The sequence below is a fragment of the Nannospalax galili genome, unplaced genomic scaffold (assembly GCF_000622305.1).
Source record: "Nannospalax galili isolate Female #2095 unplaced genomic scaffold, S.galili_v1.0 scaffold803, whole genome shotgun sequence".
NCBI lineage: Eukaryota > Metazoa > Chordata > Mammalia > Rodentia > Spalacidae > Nannospalax > Nannospalax galili.
In genome coordinates, this window is record NW_008349354.1 from 707,681 (window position 1) to 727,703 (window position 20,023).

At 40.3% G+C, this 20,023-nt stretch overlaps 2 protein-coding genes across 12 annotated transcripts in view; one reads left to right on the top strand and one right to left on the bottom strand.

Moving 5' to 3' along the window:
* Positions 1 to 3,712, bottom strand: part of LOC103744879 (24-hydroxycholesterol 7-alpha-hydroxylase) — a 119,379-nt gene extending 115,667 nt beyond the window's left edge. For 3 of the 4 annotated variants that reach the window (XR_003851664.1, XR_003851663.1, XM_029570220.1), the window contains exon 1: positions 3,345 to 3,712. Coding sequence is in view for 2 of the 4 variants with exons in the window: in XM_029570220.1 (XP_029426080.1) it covers positions 3,345 to 3,530 (186 nt within the window). In the remaining 2 variants the exon portion in view is untranslated. The remainder of the gene's footprint in view (positions 1 to 3,344) is intronic. The other variant, XM_008846719.3, reaches the window with a different exon arrangement.
* A 260-nt stretch (positions 3,713 to 3,972) lies between these two features.
* Positions 3,973 to 20,023, top strand: part of Slc25a27 (solute carrier family 25 member 27) — a 28,894-nt gene continuing 12,843 nt past the window's right edge. For 3 of the 8 annotated variants that reach the window (XM_029570213.1, XM_029570215.1, XM_029570214.1), the window contains exons 1-7: positions 3,973 to 4,296; positions 6,779 to 6,966; positions 9,018 to 9,102; positions 9,873 to 9,936; positions 12,806 to 12,928; positions 15,354 to 15,466; positions 19,884 to 19,968. In XM_029570213.1, the coding sequence (XP_029426073.1) occupies positions 4,191 to 4,296; positions 6,779 to 6,966; positions 9,018 to 9,102; positions 9,873 to 9,936; positions 12,806 to 12,928; positions 15,354 to 15,466; positions 19,884 to 19,968 (764 nt within the window). In that variant the 5' untranslated portion in view covers positions 3,973 to 4,190. The other 5 variants (XM_017801575.2, XM_008846722.3, XM_029570212.1 and 2 more) reach the window with 4 other exon arrangements.

Here is a 20,023-nt window from a genome sequence, read left to right on the forward strand (position 1 = left end):
TTCTCTTAGTGGATTCTTTTACAGAGCAAATGTTTTCCAATTTTATGAAGTTCAGTTCATCAGCCCTTCCTTTTATGGAATGTGCTTTGAATGTCAAGTGAAAACCTGTTCCTTTGCTCCACATTCTCTTCTTTTTCTATATTGTCTTCTTCTTTTAAGTTTTGTAGTTTGTATTTCCATTTAAGACTGTGATCTACTTCAAGCTTATTTTTCTTTTATGGTATGAGACTTAGGTTATAGTTCATTGTCCATACTGTTTTTTAATATTTATTATTTTTATTTTATGTGTATGAGTGCCTGTATGTATGTATATATGTATGTATGTATGTATGTATGTAAGTGCACCAGTGTCATGCAATGCCTGTGGAGGTCAGATGAGGGCATGGGATTCCCTATAACTGGAGTTATGGATGGTTGTCAGCTGCCATGTGGGTGCTAGAAACTAAACCCAGGTCTTCTGCAAGAGCAGCCAGCCAGAAAGAGCTCTTAACTGCTGAGCAATCTCCAGCCTCTTGTTTTTGTTTAAGTTTTATGGGGGTTTTGTTGTTATTTTTACTTTTGGCTTATGAGCATCTAAACAATTTAAGTATGCAAAATTAAGTTGTCCCCAGATGTAAATCTATTTTTGGAATCTATTCTGAGAAAATAATCAGATAAATTCAAAATGTAGAATGAGAGAAAGATGCAAAAACATCGAGTTATTGGTTGAAATAAAGAAAAACAGCTAGCAACAACCCATATAGCCAACTATTGGGATTTCAGTAAAATATCCATTCCTTATTTGACGAAATATGGCAATTAAAAGAGAGACCCAGACCCAGAGATGGCACAGTGGGCAAATTGTACTTGTTGTACAAACATGAAGATGTGCCTTCAAATCCATAGAACCCACATAAAAGCTGGGGCATGATGGCATGTGCCTGTAACCTCAGCACTGGAGGGCAGAGACAGGCAGTTCCCCAGGGCTCACTGGCCAGCCAGTCTATCTGAAATGCTAAGCTCCAAGTTCATTAAGAGACTCTGTCTCAAAAATAAGGTAAAGGGTGATAGAGGAAAGACATCCCACTGTCAGCCTCTACACCCCTCATGTGTCTACATGGGTTAGCTCACCTGCACACACACACACATACACACACACACACACATATCATATAACACATACAAAAAAGACTAAGAGAATTACTGATATAGAAATATTATTCATGTGTCTAAATCTAAAAATATATAAAGTAGTATTGCAGTTTTATTCTAATATGGTGTCCTAGTTTGTTTCTCCAATGCTGTGACAAAACACTCTGACCACTACCAACTTGGGAAGGAAAGGGTTTATTTGTCTTACATCTCCCGGGTCACAGTTTATCAGGGAGCCCAAGGTAGGAACTCAGGGCAGGAACCTGGAGGCAGGAGCTGAAGCAAAGGCCATGGAGGAACACTGCTTACTGGCTTACTCTCCTAGCCCCTGCTCAGCCTGCTTTCTTATGCAACACAGGCCAACCTGCCCAGGCGTGACACCACCCACAGTGGGTTGAGCCCTCCCACATCACTCAGTAATCAAGATGCCCCACAGACATGACCACAGGCCAGTCCAATGGAGGCAATTCCCCAGCTGAGGCTCCCTCAACCCAGGTGTGTAAAGTTGACACTAAAGCTATCCAGAACATATGATTTACTAGTTTGTAAATGCATTAAAATAATACCAAAATAATATACACTAAATTCTTAGTGCTTAATTTCTGCTGTGACAGTCTGGGTTACTCTTATGTACATCTTGGTTTGTTTTTTTTTTTTTTTTTTTTTTTTTTTTCCCATACTGTGTAGCCTCAAACTCATCCTCCTGCCTCAGCCCCACAGCTAGTAGGATGCATGTATGCAGCACCATGCCTACCTCCCATTAGCTCTCGAATCCAGCTCATCAAGCTTCTACCTGTAAATTGAGCTAACCAGATAGGAACCTATGTGGAAAATAGATAAGCATAGAAAGTATTGTAATATAATACATAATAATGACAATGGTAATATCACACAAATTAGATAATCAAGTACAATAAAGTCTTGTGTGTGTGTGTGTGTGTGTGTGTGTGTGAACACACATACACTTGCCTGTGGAGCCAAGGGGTCGATATCTGATGCCTTCCTCAGTTGCTCTTCACATTATTTTTTATTACATTTCTATTCATTTGTTCTGTGTGCACATACATGTGTATGTGAATAGGCACTTGTGTGAAGATCAGAGTACAACCTGATAGAGTCAGTTCTCTCCTTCCATCATGTGTGTTCTGGGTGATGGCACTCGGGCCACGAGGCTTGGCAGCAGGTGCTTGTACCCACCATTCCATCTCGCCAGTCCTTCATGTTATTTTCTGAGACAGGTTCTCTCAGGGATCCTGAAGCTGGCTGACTGGGCTACACTAGCCAACCAGTGAGCTCTATGGATCCTCCTGCTTCTGCTTCCCCAGAACTAGAATCAGAGGCGCGCGCGCGCGCGCGCGCACACACACACACACACACACACACACACACACACGCACGCACATGCACACACGCACACACACTGGATCTTTCTTTTATTTTTTAATTTGAATTTTAGGGATCGAACCCTGGTTTTTAAGCTTGTGAGGAAAGCACTTTATCAACTGAGCCATCTTCCCAACCATGAAATCTTCAATGAAAAAAAAACAGGTATGATGGGCATGCCTTTAATCACACAGCATTCAGGAGGCAGTGGCAAGTGGATCTCTATGAATGCGAGGCCAACCTGGTCTACATAGGGAGTTCCAGGCCAGTCAGGGCTACATAATGAGACCCCCATCTCAAAGGCATTATAATAAATGAGTCTTCTCTAAAGTGCTCAGGCTTTGAAAAGCTGCTTTAAGGACAAAGGCCTTTTTTAGAGAATCCATTGCTTATTAAGTCCTTAGGGCTTACTGAAAGTAGGAAACCATCACCAATAACAATATTAGATGAAAACAAGGGCAAATCTTGAGTCTCTAAAGATCAACTTGGCAGAGCAACTTTTACAAAATCCTAATGTTCTGTCTACTTGGGGTATGAATGTATTACTCATTTTCACAGACAGAAAAGTTGCCCAATTTTTGAAAGCATTAAGTTAGTAAGTATACACTTAGAATTTACTAACCCCCAAAGTTGATTTCTACTTCCAACAAGCTGAAATTTTCATTTCTTTCGCAATACCTTGCTTAGGACACAGTTGGTGATTGTGAACAGAAAAATGGACGAGATTGTCTAATTATCAGAAACGTGTGTGCCTGATGTTCTAACAGTGAAAGAAAAATTTAAAAGAAAACATTACCTCCCCTAAATCCCCTCCTGGCATAGTCACATACCTTGATTCTTGCTTTTTCTATAAATTCTAGAGGGGCTTTCCCAAAGTCAAATCCGGCTCCTATCCAAGGAATCCAGCACTGAATGCACGGGGGTCTACGCAACCCCTTCCATTGAAGGAATAAGAAAATAGTACAGCCTCCCAGGACTGCAACTGCTATTGGTGAAAATAATTCCATGTCTTCCATCTTCCAGATTTAGAGAAGTTTGAAAAAAAATCGTCCTGCTCCAGCATTAACTCCTCCCCTGTGGAATGAGGAAAACGCACCACGTCTCCCAAACTTTTTGCTGAAACTTTTGCAAGCAGTTCTTTTGCGTAACAGCTCTTTGCCCCGCCCCAATTTTTAAGTGATTTTTGCATTGTGCCCTCCCTCCCACCTTCCTCTTTCAAATCCTGGCCACAAAAAAAAAAAAAAAAAAAAAAAAAAAAATGTTTCAAAAAAAAAAATAAAAAAAGCAAGAACTGGGCTGGGCTGGGCTGGGCTGGGCTGCTCTGGGCTGCTCTGGGCTGGGCTGGACTGGGCTTAAACGGGTGGGCGGGAACACTAACTGTTGCCATGGAGACCGAGCGCTGTGGCTTGGCTCACCGGCGCCTCGCGGCCAGCCAATCAGAGCCGTCTCTGAACTCGGAGAACTACATTTCCCAGAAGCTTCGTGGACTCCGCTTTGTTGTTCAGCACCGGGGGCGCTGGACCACTCCAGCTTCTAGGCAAGGTTGTGGCTTTGCTGATACGAGTGAGGAGGACATGGTCACTACCTGACCTCTCGCGGGCTGAGAAGGGGCGCCCCGGCAGCGTGGCAGGTGCACCAGCGACAGGGGGTGACTTGTGGTCTTGAGCGGCTGCTGGATGCCTGTCCCGGAGGAAGAGGAGACGCTCCTGCCGCTCGCGCAGAGATGGCCCCGAGCGAGCAAGTTCCTACTGTCCGGCTGCGCTGCCACCGTGGCCGAGCTAGGTACCGGGCCGGCCCCGCCTCGGCCTCCCAGGCCAGTGGCCGCGGCGTGGCGCTGGGGGAGGGATGGGCCAGCAGCTTCGCTCCAGGCTCCGAGCATCCTCCGAGGTTGCGCCCTCTTCTCTAGCGCCCTGTCTAAATGAGGATGTGGTCAGGTGCGGGCTAGGCCAGCTCGGAGAGGATGGATTGGAGGTCTCCAAGATCCTTCCCATTTCGACTAGTTACTCCCCCGGGAACCAGGGACGTGCTCTTGTGTTTGAATGTGTACTCTTGAGCGCTTCGTGAGCCGTCACCCTCTCTAGGAATCAGTTTCCCTTTCGTGATGACCTTTTTAGAAACACAGTGTATTTATTCACATTCTTTTCATCTTTACTGAGGTCATCTCTGTAGCAATTTATATTCTTACACAGCCACACTGTATGTTTTGGATTCGCGTTCGTGGGTCCCATTTTGTGGAATTTCAGCTATTAACCTTTCTTTGGGAGCCTCTGCCTGCCTAACATCACCTCTTTGAGCTGAACTTACCAATATTGTATTTACCTTCCTGAGAAGCCATTTATGTACAAATGATAGTTGCAACGTAGGGCGTCTGTTAATTGGGACTTTTTTACAGTTGCAATAATAGAAAGACCAGGGGCTGTGCAGTTGAAAAGGCCCCTGTATGACCTTCTTATAGGCTGATGGGTCACATGCAGAAAAGGCATTTACAATGTGCTGCTTGCAACAGAGAAGTTATTTTTATGTGTCATGAGAACATCATAGAAGAACAGTTTCATCTGCTGAGATGAGTCAGAAAAACACTTAACAGACCACCTAGAGTGGGTTATGGCATCTTGGCATGAGCAGGTGGTGTTTCTTCCAAGGGGTTTATGAGTAGAGTTTGTGTTCCTGTGAAGCTATTTCAGATTACCCTTACTTTTATTGTGAATTAAAAGAGAAAAGAAAAAAAAAGAACATCTCTAATGCATTCGTCATTTCAAAACATTAGTCAGGCTTGTTCTAACATAAGTTTGTTTCTTTTTATTTCTAGCAGAGCCAGCAAGACATCTGTTGTTTTGTCCTTTGTACTCTTTCCCTCTCACCCTTTGGCAAATCTATTTTTCTCTCTCTCCTCTCCAGGCTGATGGAACCTTATTTATCATTGGTTTGTTGAAATAAAATTCATGGACTGTTAAAGAGATCTAAAATCAGGTTTCTGATGATTAGATATATTAACAGTTTGCTTCTGAACTGATGTTTCTCCCTGAAACGCATTGTATTTTGGACAGGAAAACTTGTGTTAAAATTACTGGAAAAATTGTGTGAGGAACAGTGATGGGAGGTAAGGGAGAATCAAAACGTGGTGCTCATGTGTAGTGCGCACCAATTCAGTGCTGGAATCTGAATTGTGGAGTAGCCAGAATGAAACACAAAAAATACTTTGAGAGGCAGAATTTGTACTTAGACAAAGGCTCTGACCTGTTAATAGTTTTCAGGTTCACATGTTAATAAAGCATGATACTTCTGTTTTAAGGAAACTATTGGTTAGAAACCAACTTTTCCAAAATCCAGTGGAAAGATTTTAATACTCCTACCCCATTCTGTTATGTCTTAGACAAGGTATGCTGGGATTCTGTGTCAGTAGTGGTCACTGAAAAGTCTTATGTAACAGCAGTGCCATTCATGAACTTGTCTGAATGTGCTTATTTCATTATTCAGGACATTGTGTTTAAGAACTTATAAGCTTTATCCTCCTAATGTGGGTCAGGTAGCTTAAATATATTTTAAGATAAAATAGCCCTCCCCAATTCAACATGTAAACCTAATTTTTTAACAAAGTTGGGACTTCTAAAGAAGTCACAAGTAGGGTATGGGTAAAACTTATCAGCCCTGACAAAATAATTGCATATATACCTTAAATGAAAGAATGCTGAACATTGCCACCCTTGTATACAAGGAGACTGCATCTTCTTTATCTCAGACACCAAGACTTTGACTCATCCGCATGGAACAATCACCCATGCCATTACAGAATTCAGTTTCAAGTTTATTAAAGTACCTAAGAATATATACCACAAGACTCTAAATTTCTATCAGATTTCAAATAATCATGGCTGTAGTTAAAGGGACACAGCAGAATGTGAATACTTTAAGCTATTTTGCATTAGGAAAATTAAAGTAGGTTTTAGATTAAAAGTTCTGAATGAAAATGGCTTGAAAGTAGTCAGGTTTTGACCTTTCACCAGCGATCTGGGATGCTCTGGGCCAGTGACTCTTAATTGGAGAACACATAACTGATTCCAAACCTTCATCAGTCTTCTAAATAGGAACACATGGAAAGAGAAGAGGAAGCCTGTACTTTTCAGATTCTCTGGTTGATGCTGTTGTAGTCTCATACTCAAAGTCTCCAAATCTTGGCAAAAATGAATCCTATGGTTTTAGAGGTTTTTGTTTGCTTCTCTGAATGTTTTGGGCCTTTCTTCCTCATTTGTTTTTTTCTTGTTAGCAACCTTTCCCCTGGATCTCACAAAAACCCGACTCCAAATGCAAGGGGAGGCTGCTCTTGCCAGGTTGGGAGATAGTGCAAGAGAATCTGCCCCCTACAGGGGCATGGTGCGCACAGCCCTAGGAATCGTCCAAGAGGAAGGCTTTCTTAAACTGTGGCAAGGAGTGACACCTGCCATTTACAGACACGTAGGTATTTATCTTGATTCTAACTGGTAAGTTTGCCATGAGTTCTGTGTTCTCACCTGCCTTTCTCTTCCCCTGTGTCTAAAACTCCACTAGGTCTTCCTCCCCCACTTACTGATATGTAAAAGAAATTTGAAGAAAACATTAATTACTGGTTGTTATTAAGGAGTTACTATCCAAAGTTTTCAGAAAAGCATTCACAAGTAAATACTTAAGAGCAAATTCGTGGTGATCCCCCACGGCAAGCTGGCTAGCCAGACTAGCAGGAATTGGTAAGCTCAGGGTTCATTGAGATATCTTGACACAATAAATGAAATGCAGAGTGATTGAGGAAGACACTTAATGTCAACTTCAGGTCTCCACGTGCATGCACACATATGTGCATGTGTACCCATACACACATGTTGTCCCACACATGAGAATGTGCATATACACTACACCACACGGACATGCTCACTTGAAAAAAAAAAGAATAAAATGTCACATTATCTGTAAAGCACTTCGAAATAGTTCAGCCAAAAAGTTATCACTTGATAAATCTTGATATAAAGGAAATTATGTTTTTTTCTACTTTTCCATATGTTTAAAAATATTTCTAAGCTGGGTGTGGTGGCACACACCTTTAATTCCAGCACTCCACACTCAGCCAGAGGCAGGTAGTTCTCTATGAGATAGAGGCCAGCCTGGTCTATCTCTATGAGATAGAGAGTGCCAGGCTAGTTGTGGCTATAGGGAGACCCTGTCTCAAAAAGACCAAAGTGAGGTGGGGGGAGAAAATATTCCTAATAAAAAGTTCTTCAATGATGTCAGACAAAGCAAATGAATATTTCATATTTCCCCCTACCACAGAAAATTTAAATACAGTATTTAATTTTTTTTTCATGTTCTTGGAAAATCAAGATATACTTATATCTTTCTCATACATCAGAGCCAGGTTAATATAGAGAGAATGGGGAGCCTTGCCTCCTCTAACTTTGGCACTAGGGCATGTGCAACACAGGTGACCTTTGCTTCAGTTTCCCAGGCTAACTACTTCTGTGGATTGTTAGTAGTAACTCTGTCATCAAGGGCATTTTTCTATTTGGTCTCTAGAGTGGTTCTCTCAGGAATATTGACTAATCAACTTGTAAACAGAATCCAAGCTTGGTTTCAGAGAAGTTGCATAGGTAGGGCATTTTTCACCTCTACACTTTATCAGAACAAAGCACAAAGTTCTAATTATTTACTGGCTTGCTATTCTTAAATATTCCATTCTTCACGTGTGAATGTTAGCCTGTAATAATAATTTTAAAAGTAGCCAGAATTATGCACAGAAACAGCTGGTATCTTTATACTTCATAATTATCTTCATGAACTACCAAGTCAAATGCCCTGAAGGGTCAAGAAAAGTCTCAGTATGAATACCAAGTGCTGATATTAACGATGAGTTTCCACCTTTTAAAGTACTTTTTTTCTTTTGGATCCCATTGTTGTCGGAGCTTTGCCTCTCTTCATTTGTATTTTGCTAGGTACCACATGTTGTTCCACAGTTAAGATTTTTTTTTATCATGTGCTTAAAACTTAGCTGAAAAGAAATATTAATCAATCCTCTAGTGCAGTTACATATGTTTATTCAGAGATAATCTCCTTTGTATACCAAGCTACATACTAGCATCTTTGAGTTAATAACATGCAAAACCTGCCTGGAATGGTCTGAAGGAATGATAAGTAAAAATAATAAATTAATTCCTAATCAATATAATAATTGTCATGTTAGCATGTGTAATATGGGGCCTGGAATGTTGGGAGGAAGGTTAGAGAGCACTTTCTAAAATATATAGAGTCCTGAAAGCTGCAGAGGGGTAATCAAAGCAGAGAAAGGAAACTTCATTGTAGAAAGAGCAAACAAGGACTAAGAAGTCCTGACACAGGGACATGCCAAGAATTCCATGTGTTTGGAACTCGGGGGCTTGAAGAAAGACACAGCCAGAGAGATTAACCAGCCAGGTCAGAAGGTCCTCTTACTTCCTTAGGCACAGAACTAAATTTGCATTTTTCATAATCTGTTTACACAGTGTACTCTGGAGGTCGGATGGTCACCTATGAGCATCTCCGGGAGGTTGTGTTTGGCAAAAGTGAAGATAAGCATTATCCCCTCTGGTAAGCTTAGTTCAAAAATAATATACTGTGATCTTAAAGGCTTTAATATTTATTCATTACATTTATCTAAAATTATGCATTTGCACTAAAATTATTTTCAGTAATAGACTTTAAATAATAAATAGAATAGAAATCCAAATAAATGTGTGTTTGGGGTACATTGTTTACAGACACAATATAAATACATATATGACATGTTCATTTACATTATTTATTAAATATTAAAGAAATTTATGTAATATTAAAGGAATTATAAGCAGGGTGGGGTGGGGATGTACACCTATAATCCCAATTCTTGAGAGGTGGAGGCAGGAAGATCAGGAGTTTGAGGCCAGCCTCTGCTACAATGAGATCCTCTCTCAAAAACAAATTTACAAAAAGAATTTTATTAGAGCACCATTTTTCAAATGCTAACCATTTTTATTATTGTTAGTTTCTTGCGGCGAATATAAATGTAACGCATTAAATCATTGTATTGTATTTTGTGGTTATAAGCAAAAGATACTATTTTCAGTTTTAGGATTGTTTTGGAAAAATCTAGGCATTACATTCTTATAAAATCCTTTGCTTACATTAAAAATCACATTTAAATACATTGGGATTACCTATGTGACTTCAATTTTATTTAGATATCAGTGATCTCAAAATTCAGTTTCTAAATGAAAAATATTATCTCAGAAAAAAGTCACCCAAGAATAAACAAAATAACAGCTTTTCTTCTGGAAAACTAGCCTGTGATTAATGCATGTTTTTGTTTCTGTTTTTTTCAGGTTCTGACTTTTGTATTATTAGAATTTTGTGTGTGATCCAGTTCTTTAAGCCTATGTTAAGGAAGTAAACTATTATTCCCATTTTTAAAAATCAATTTTACTAACATAATAACAGCAAAATATGTTATCTTCTCAACTTAACTAAAGCTCTTGCTTGCTTTAAGCCATTGGGTCTTCATGCTGATACTTAATCTTAGCCTGCCTTGGGAATTATCTGAAATTTCTTTAAGAGGAAAATGCCTGGAAGTGGATTTCACAGTCATAGGCTGGCGAGTTTCAACTTGTTTGGGGTTGTTGTGATCATTTTTAGTGCATAAGGGATGGATACACTGTGATGAAGATACAGTCTAAAACCCTTCGTCATCTCCAAGCAAAGCTTGTTTTAGCTAACAGTTTTACATCTGCATCTTCTCATTCCAGGAAATTTAGGTTGGCATGTTAATTTTTTAATTTTTTTCCAATTTTTCTTTTGTTTTTATTTCTTTTATTTTTAGGTCATAAATTTAGAAGTTTGGAAAAGTACTTAACAGTTTCAAGATTTGAACCCACAAACTAATATACTCCATTCACAAAATGTAAGAATGAAGAGTATATTAGATAGCTTGACTTTGGGCCAAGTCCTCATTTCCCTGGATGTTTAGACACCTCTGGTGGCCTTTTCAAGTGACTCACTCCTTTGACTTTCTGGACACTATGAGTTTTGATTCTTTCAGTATCTTTCTAGTCTCCCCTTTGCCTGTTTTTCTGTTTTTTTGTTGTTGTTGTTTTGTTTTGTTTTGTTTTGTTTTTTCCTTTCTTCTTACCTAAGCCCTAATCTAAGTGGCTGAGTTAGCTCCTTGAAAGCCAGGACTCACTTTTAGTAATCAGTGTTTTTACAAGGGAAGAGCGCTGTAGTGGGAGTGTCATTCCTGTTCCCCGAGTGCTGAGGATTGGCTGTCTGTTCTCCTAAAGTTCTGTGTGATCCTGGGTTCCTCAGCCTCAGCCTCACATACAAGCTGAGTTCTAAATCAACATACCTAGTGTTTAACTCCCAGGTTGACCCTGTGATGCAAGTTAATTCTTGCAATACTGCTACATTTTTTTCCATTCTTTCAATTTCAAGGACTCGTATGGCCATGATGTCATTGACTATTCAGAACCATAGTAGTGGGCTAGTGAGATAGCTCAGTGGATAAAGGTGCTTGTAGTCAGGTTGACAACATGAGTTGAATTCCTGGGACCCAATGGTGGAAGGAAAGAACCAACTCCCAGATGTCTTCTGATCTACACACACACACACACACACACACACAGACACACACTAAATACATGATTAAGTGTAATACAAAATATATTTTTATTTATTGTTTTTATTTTATATGTATAAGTGTATTGCCTGCATGTATGGAAGTGCACCCATGTTGTGCAATGCCCTGGAGGTCAGAAGAGTGCATTGGATTCCACTGGAGTAACTAGAGTTACAGATGATTGTTAGCTGCCATGTGGGTTCTGGGAATCAAACCAGCCAGTGATATTAACCACTGAGCTAAACTCCCAAGCCCCCCCAAATATATATATATATACATACACATAAAATGCTTTCAAGTCAGAAATGGGTTTGAATCTCATTTCTCCTTTCCTAGTGTGTGCCTTGCACACACTGCTCCCCGTGTTCTGTCTTAGTGCTTACCTTTAGACTCTTTTTAGGAACAGATGAGATCATGAATTCAAGTACCTGTTGCTTTATCATTTAGAACAGAAACATTAAACATAGTTTACTATAAATAATATGCATAAGGCACCAAAACACAAACAAAAAATTCCAAAACAGGGAAAGCACTGTGGGAAAATATGGAAGAATATCATATCCATGGACACAGTTCCTAAAATAAGGAGTATACTTGTTCATTACACATGTAAAAAGCATGCAACATCACCAATAATCAAGGAAATGATTATAAAACTACCTTTGACTTGTTAGACAAAATGTAACTATAACCTTGTTTTTAGCACAAACTGCCTATTAAATTTTATTTATTTATTTATTTATTATTTATTTATTTATTTATTGAGGCAGGCTGTCCCTGTAGCCTTAGCTGCCCTGGAACTTGCTATGTAGACCAGGCTGGCCTGGATCTCACAGAGATCTGCCTGCCTCTACCTCTGCCTGCTGAGTGCTGGGATTAAAGATGTGTATCACCACACCCAGTTCTAGTAAAGCTTTTAATTTGTGATTTTAAAATGTTTATATATTTTAAATTATGTGTATGTGTGTGCACCACATGTATGCAGGGAGCCACAGAGGTCAGGAGAGGGTGTCGAATGCTGAGTCCCCATGTGGGTACTGGGAACTAAACTCAGGTCCTCTGCAAGAGCAGCACTTACTTTTAACTACTGAGCCGTCTCTCCAGCCCCTGCTGAGTGATTTTTCTGCTGCAACTAATTCTTTATAAGAATCCCTTTTTTCGTTCTAGTCCTGCTCACTGTTGGCTGAGGGGATTGGTGTTGTAGACTAGGAACAATTTCCTCAGAAAGGGGAGTGCTGTGAAATCTTTTGTTTGGCAAACTACCACAATTGTAGCTTCCAGTTTTTGGTTTCCCAGCCTTGCACCCCAGGCTGATTGCATCTCTGCTTTGCTACCCTGCAGTCAAAACCAGCCACAGCGAAACGAAGAGTGCAGACGTCCAGGCCCTTGGGGCTACTCCCCTGTGCTCTGGTTCAGGCTGTGGAAGGATTAGGCTTTTCCTTTTGGCTCCCTTTTATCCTCCGACCCTCCCGTCAGTAAGCACTCGGACTGTCTGCCGTTCTGTCGGTTTCACTTCTGCCTTTCCTTTTTCTTCACTTTTATCTTTAATCTTTTACCCAGGGTCTGCACCAGTTTGATACTGGTTCACTGTAAAATCTGTGAAATTACTGGTACCTTTTTAAAAACTGGATCTCCTTTTGTAATTAGGAAATCAGTCATTGGAGGGATGATGGCTGGTGTTATTGGCCAGTTTTTAGCCAACCCCACCGATCTAGTGAAGGTTCAGTTGCAAATGGAAGGGAAACGCAAACTGGAAGGAAAGCCCTTGAGGTGAGTTCTCAATAACTGACTTTTCCTTCCCCTTTACAAACATATTTTGTTGAACATCTACCTCATGTACATGTTCTGTGTCACATACACTCTATGTATTTATAATTTTTTGATACTTCTCCTACCCAAGGCAGTTAGACCTGCCCTGGCCCCTGTTGCAGGTTGATATAAATAAGTTGATAGCCAGGCGTGGTCATTCACACCTGTAATCCCAGTGCATGGGAGGCTGAGACAGGACGATTGCTGAGAGTTTAAGGCCAGCCTGGTCTACATGATGAGCTTAAGCCAGCTTGGGCTATAGTGAGACCTTGTTTCATGTGCCCACATGTGAGCCTGAACTCTGCCATTGTGGGCTGGTATCATGGAAGCCACATTCCCAGGCTCTGTGCTCTAATCTTTAAAAGGGTCTCATGATGGTTAACATGCCTGGCTCTAAATCTTTTCTTTTTTCTCTTGGAAAGAAAGTAGAAAGTTCAATGTTGCTAATCTTTCCCACTTCCTCATCCAACCCCATTTTTTTCTACATCTGAAAGCCCACTTTAGGAGACAGTTTTTATTACGTCTTTATGATATAATACCCTATCATATCACTCCATTTTATGGACATCTGCCTTTCTTCAAAGGGCTTCAGATTAGGCACTGTATTAAACTACCATCTGGTAGCGTGTTTCTCCTGTGAAAGGGAAAATTCTGATAGCTGGACCCCTCCCAAGAAAGAGGGAAAGTGCAGGAGGGTTTTGGCTGAGTCTGAAGGGATCTGCTCCTTGGAACATCACATCTGAGCAGACAGTGAAGGAGGACTGGGGCATTCCTTAGGAGTTCCCCACTGACCAGTGCTCTCTACACCAGCTCTAGGTAGTGGCCCCGGACTGCTGTAGGCCAGGCTCTCTCACAGCCTTTAAAAGGGAGAGAATGTGCACAGCAGTGGAGAAAAGACAGCATGCTGACTTAGCAAGGATTTGCAGACTCCCAAGGACCCATTCTTTCATTTTCTAACATCTAATCACTAAGTAGCAGAGATATGTGCTTGTCCAGAGAGGAGAAAGTTGGCTTTGGAAACCCGGAAGCACCTGTGTATTCAGCTGAGCCCCAGGACATTTCTGTTCATTGGTTTGGTTTAATTTTTTTTTCTTTGTCCCTGAAGTTGAAAATTTTAGGTTAATTGTACTTGATGTCATTGTAAAAAGAAACAAAAATAAAAACGATGGACCTTGGGTTCAGGTTGAGATTCAAAGCCCATTTTATGAGTAGTCAGGCCCACTAGCCTTTTCTGTTTCCTTAAACATAAATTGGAATGGCAGGGTCTTCAGGATTAAGACATATGGTATACATAAAATACCTGGTACTTGATAAGTGCTCTGTACGTTTTGACTACCTTGACAACCACCTGTGATCATAAATTCCCATGTAGCAAAAAAACATTTGTGCATGTCAAAATGACACATTTCATGGTGAGATTTGGAGAGGGTAATGTCTGCAAAGAAGCCACAGAGATAGCAAGAGTAAGGCAAGGAATTCCATTCCAGATGTTTCTGAACTGCAGAAAGCCCAGATGTTTCTTTTATAACAGGCTTGCAGCCTTGGCTTCTGGTTCAGTCGTATTTTTCAGGTGTCTACAAAAGTAAGAGCAGAGTAGGACAGACATTTTCATAATTTTGTTTCAAGACTTCTAGATGGTCTTTTCTAATTTTTGACCTAAAAATGTCATCTTATGAGATGATAAAAGATTATAAGAAGGGCAATGGTTGTTTGCTTTTTGGTCTTTTTGTTTTGTTTTGTGGTGCTAAGGAACAAGCCTAGAGTATTGGACATGTTAGAGAAGCATTCCACCACTGAACTACACCCCTAACCCTGACAGTCAGTGGTCTCTTTTAGTGGTATTTGGAAATTTTTTATAAAACATGCAGGGCCCCTACCTCAGGAGTAAAAGAATCCAGAAGTCTGACAAATACTGTTTCTTCCTGTAATTAACTCAGATGGTATCTGACAATGTAAGTTGCCAAGAAAGATATTTTACCCTCTTTACTAGGCTTCAAAGATAAAAAGATGACACAGTTTATAATGCCGTCCACTGAAACTATCTAAGTTCTGCCAGGCAGAGTGGTGCACGTCTATAGTCCCAGTACTCAAGAGGGTGAGGCAAAGGAAGGCAAGTTTGAGGCTAGCCTGTGCTAAATATCAAGGCTCCACCTCAAAACCATAAACAAAAAGGAAAGGAATGAAAGATTGATAGCAAAATGTTTATATCAAATGTTGGCCTATTTCTCTAAAGAATTATTCAGTTTATCTGGAAATCAGACTTTGACATTCCTTCAATTTCTGGCCTTTCTAAAAAATATTCTGTCAACTGTAGGAAGGTTTATATAATTGGAGTCCATACACAAGAATTCATAGAAATTTCACATTTCTTTGCTATTTCTCTTAGATTTCGTGGTGTGCATCATGCATTTGCAAAAATCTTGGCTGAAGGAGGAATCCGTGGACTGTGGGCCGGCTGGGTACCCAATATACAAAGAGCAGCACTTGTGAACATGGGAGGTAAAGGAAACTTCCTTGAATCTAAGTCCTAATCACTGAGTTATAAGCACTCACATGAGGATATGAACATTATTTTATTTTTCATGGCATCTACCCCATGACAGTGACACATCTGTTATAATGCTATTGATTTAATATTTACCCTAGAGTATTTTCACCTCAGTCTACAGTGATGTAGGAAGAGGATGTCTGAAATCAGACAGATTGTTCCAATAATGATGAAAGACCAAACTGTTTCTAAGGTCTTCTACCCAGTCCAGAACTGCCTTTAAGATTCAAACTGATATGTATAACTGTCTGATGGTCATTCCATTAAGACTGGCCAAGTGTTTCTCCTTGCTAATTCTGCCCCTTTTCCTGTGCAATTCTTCCTGAACACCATGGCACCCAAGGCTGGAAACATGAGCGTTCCACACCGCCTTAATTCATCCCTACCCATCACTTCCCATTTTCAGTTACAAATTTATTTCTTTTTTATAGACCATAAATATAAAGTTTTAATTGGTCATTTATACCCTAGTAAAGCTGGTAAAGATGAAAATATTTTTTGGAAGGCTGAGACAGGAGGGTCATGAGTTCAAGGACAGCCTGACTCACATAGTCAAACCTTGCATCAAGAAAATTTTTAAATATATATCAAATATTAATTATTATTAAACAAATGCTATTAACATAGTAATATACATTACTGGAGAAGCTACAAATCACAGAGAAAACATAAGAGGAAAACATTTTTTAAATATTTTAATTATTCTTTTTATTTTATGTATATGAGGGTATTGCCTGCATGCATGTAAGTGCACCTGTGTCATGCAATACTTGTGGCAATCAGAAGAGGGTGTCAGAGTCCCCCGGAGCTGGAGTTACAGATGGTTGTTAACTGCCATGTGGGTTTGAATCTGGAATTGAACCTGGGTCCTCTATAAGAGCAGCCAGTGCTCTTAACGACTGAGCCACCTCTCCAGCTCCTGAGGAAAACATTTTTAAATAAATGAATTATATGTTGATAGATAATTGTCATGAGAAGATATAGCATAGCCTATACTAGGGAGGTACATAATTTTAAATGGATCTACTTAATTTTATAACTTTAAAATATAGAACACGTGAATATATAGAATGTAGAACACATACACACACATATATGTATGTGTGTATACATACACATGGACCATATATATAAATGAAGGATGGAGGGGCCAGTAAGATGGCTTAGTGAGTAAAGGTACTTGCCACACAAGCTTGTTAATCTGAGTTTGATCCCCAGAATCATATAAAAGTGGAAGGAGAGAACCAATTCCACACAGTTGTCCTCTGACCTTCACAGTCACACTGTGACAAGTGCACCCCTGTCATGCGCACATCTCACATACACACACTAATAAAAATTTTAAAAATAGATGTGGAAGTGACATTTCATAACATCAAGAGGTTAATGTGAAATCAACCACGAGACTGTGATCTTCTTGCAGCTAGTAATGTCTAAACAAATGTATGAGCCATGGGTATTGGTACACTAGTCACGTTCCTTTGCCAAGATGAAGAGAAAACCTTCACAGGAAGTGTAAGAAGTATAGGAAAGGTTAAAGCAGCAGCAAAGAGTGAAGAAACAGCTTGTCTGTCCTGCTAAGAATACAGACATTGAGGTGCAGAAATGAAAGTCCTGTCATCCCAGTGCTTCATCTCTGAGATTGGTCATCTCTTGTTTACATACATAGCAGGCCTTGGAAGGTAGACACCAAGCTACCAATTACCTCCGTCTTCTACATTCATCTTAAAAGTATCCCCCTCACAACCTTAATCCTAACCTTCCTACAAGACACCCACCAAGCCTTCCAACTTCACAACCACAGTCACCCATCTGAAGGTCTTTCTCTCCATCTTCAAAGTTTTACAAGTATCCCGAGTGCCTTATCTAAAACACTGATGTGATATGTTATTGATGTCCTTATAACCTTCCACTGACCTCCCATCAGATAACGAAGTGAAAAATTTGGAACATGATGTAGGAGATCCTCGAAACCTGCCCCAGGCTTTCAGCAAGCCGCGTGGTTCATTGAGTCTACTGGAAAGAACCAAGCAGAGGGTCATGAACTGGAAGACTGCAGTCCCACACCTAGGAAAGTGCTCTTCACCGCTCTATTTTCCATCTTGTTCTTCTGTGTAGTTTTCTTCTTTAGATCCCTTACTACTCAGCTGAACTATCTTTATCCAGGTCTTCCTGAGCCTCACAAACCCCCTTCCCCTGTGGGGCCACATTAAATGTACCTTCATCTGTTTCTATAGTTCTCTGTGGTTATTGTTATTCCTGCTGTGCCTCATCTCCTTGCCCTGTGATATGTGTCTATGCCTTCCACTAGATCTTGAGGCCCTTGAAGGTAATAAGCATGATTTTGTTTCCCAGTCCTTTATAGTAGACCCTAGACATTCATGACTTAATCCATCAAAGATTCCTTTAAAAATCCAGTTCTGTGATCCTGAAAAAAAATGATAAGTAACATTTGAGAGAGTTCCAATAACATACCACGTAAACATTGAAGGAAGCAAATCTATTTTCTGTTTTGCTGCACTACTCCATGTATGCCTGCTGTGTCACTGGTGGATAATTTTGTTTGCAGGAAGGATATCTTTGTGACTGTAGTTTCTCATATTGTTGCTTCAAACTTTTATCACAGCCTCAATTTCTCCTCCAAGTTCCAGCAGCCTTCTCAGAATCTCTCTTTTCTAGAGTGTCACTTTGATTCCAAACCAAACTTTCTCATATTGCCTCTGCTCCGTTTCCTCATCTCAAGTACATCACAATCCATTTTGTTGCATAAGGCATGGTTTTTGGCTTGCTCCTCTTTCTGGCTCCTTAGCTCCAGTCATCCGATCTTTTGGGTATAACTTGAATCCATGCATTCTGTCCATCCCTGGAGCACTTCTTTGTTCTCCTATGATTTCTCCCCATCCTCTCTAGACACTTCGGAAGCCTCCTCGTTGGTCCCTCCTCATGCACCCTGTAGCTGTTTTGCCCCACTGTGCCCTTGAACCTGGTTTGGGAAAGGTGGCCATTGCTGTTATCGTATTTTAAAAATGTAAAAGCTGTCCATTTCCATCTTTATCTAAAATATGACAGCTCTGTCCTTTAAATTTTCCATACCCAGAACCCTGCAGTCATCTTTTGTTCCTTTCTGTGTATTTAATCTGGTAGCTATTTCTGCTTTCAGAATTTACCGAGATCTGAGCAGGGCACCCCAAAAAGCCATCACCTTCTCTTGCCAGGATTGCCTGCATAGTCTTATAACTAGCTCCCTTGTCTTCTCACAGTCTGGCCTCTGAGCTCTCTCAAGGGGAGCCTGAGCCACCACCCCTCTGCTGGAACCCAGCACAGTCTCCTGCTGCTCTCTAGTCACTGTCTCCTGCCTGCTCCTCCACATCCCGCTTGCCTGCTGTGTCGCAGCTAAGGCTTTTGTTTTGCCAGGAACACTTTCTCCTGGCTATCCTAGCCCTCTTCCTTTGGCTCTCTGCAAATGTCATCTTTGGAAGTGACCTTCCTTTTTCACTCTGACTTCAAAATTCACAGGCAACATCTTTTTCTCCTCTTTTTGTCATATTTATCTTCAGAATAGTTACTTGAAGAACAACTAACACATCTGAATATTTTGTAGTTTATTTGGCATGTTGTCTCCTCCCCAGCAGAGAGCAGTGATATTGTTACCCATGACCTTTGCTCTAAGGTTTAGAAATGTACCAGGCACATTGCCTACTGTGAGCCTACAATCAAATATTTGATGACTGATCAAATGTCCCTGTCTATTCTTACCACGTTATAATTTATTCTCCTACTCTTCAGTGTGGGTTATATGATAGACTTTCCTGTTGAAAAGTCCTTTAATAGCTTTTTATTGTCCTAATAAAAGGTATAAGATAGGCATGGTGGCACAAGCCCTTAATCCCAGCACTTAGGAGGCAGCGGCAGGTGGATCTCTGTGAGATCGAGGCCAGCCTGGTCTATATAATGAGTTCCAGGCCAGCTGGGACTACAAATCTGTCAAAAAGGAAGGAAGGAAGGAAGGGAGGGAGGGAAAATAAAAAACAAGGAAAAAAGCTTAGCATGGAATAATGGTCCAGACATTTTTATTATGCATCTGGGTCTCAAATCAACTAACTTAGGCTCAAAAATGAATTTATCAGTTCAAATGCTGAAAGTTCAGAGGTTGATATGCCAGATAGAAGGGTTTCTTTCAATGAGACAACTGAGTCTATTCTTCCTCTTTTCCTCTGCCACTGTCCGTAGGCCAGCCTGCCTCTGCTTACAGGCAAGAATAGTGTCTTTCATTCTGAAACGCAGTCTTGCCCTGAGTGCAGCGTATTCTTGACACACACACATAAAATGCACTGTTGATTGAATATTCAAACCTTTTCCTTTTGCCAGACTTAACCACCTATGACACCGTAAAACATTACTTGGTATTGAATACACCACTTGAAGAAAATATCACAACTCATGGTTTATCCAGGTAAGTGTTTTGACTCTTAATTTCTGTAATACCTTTTTTTTTTTTTTTTTTCAGT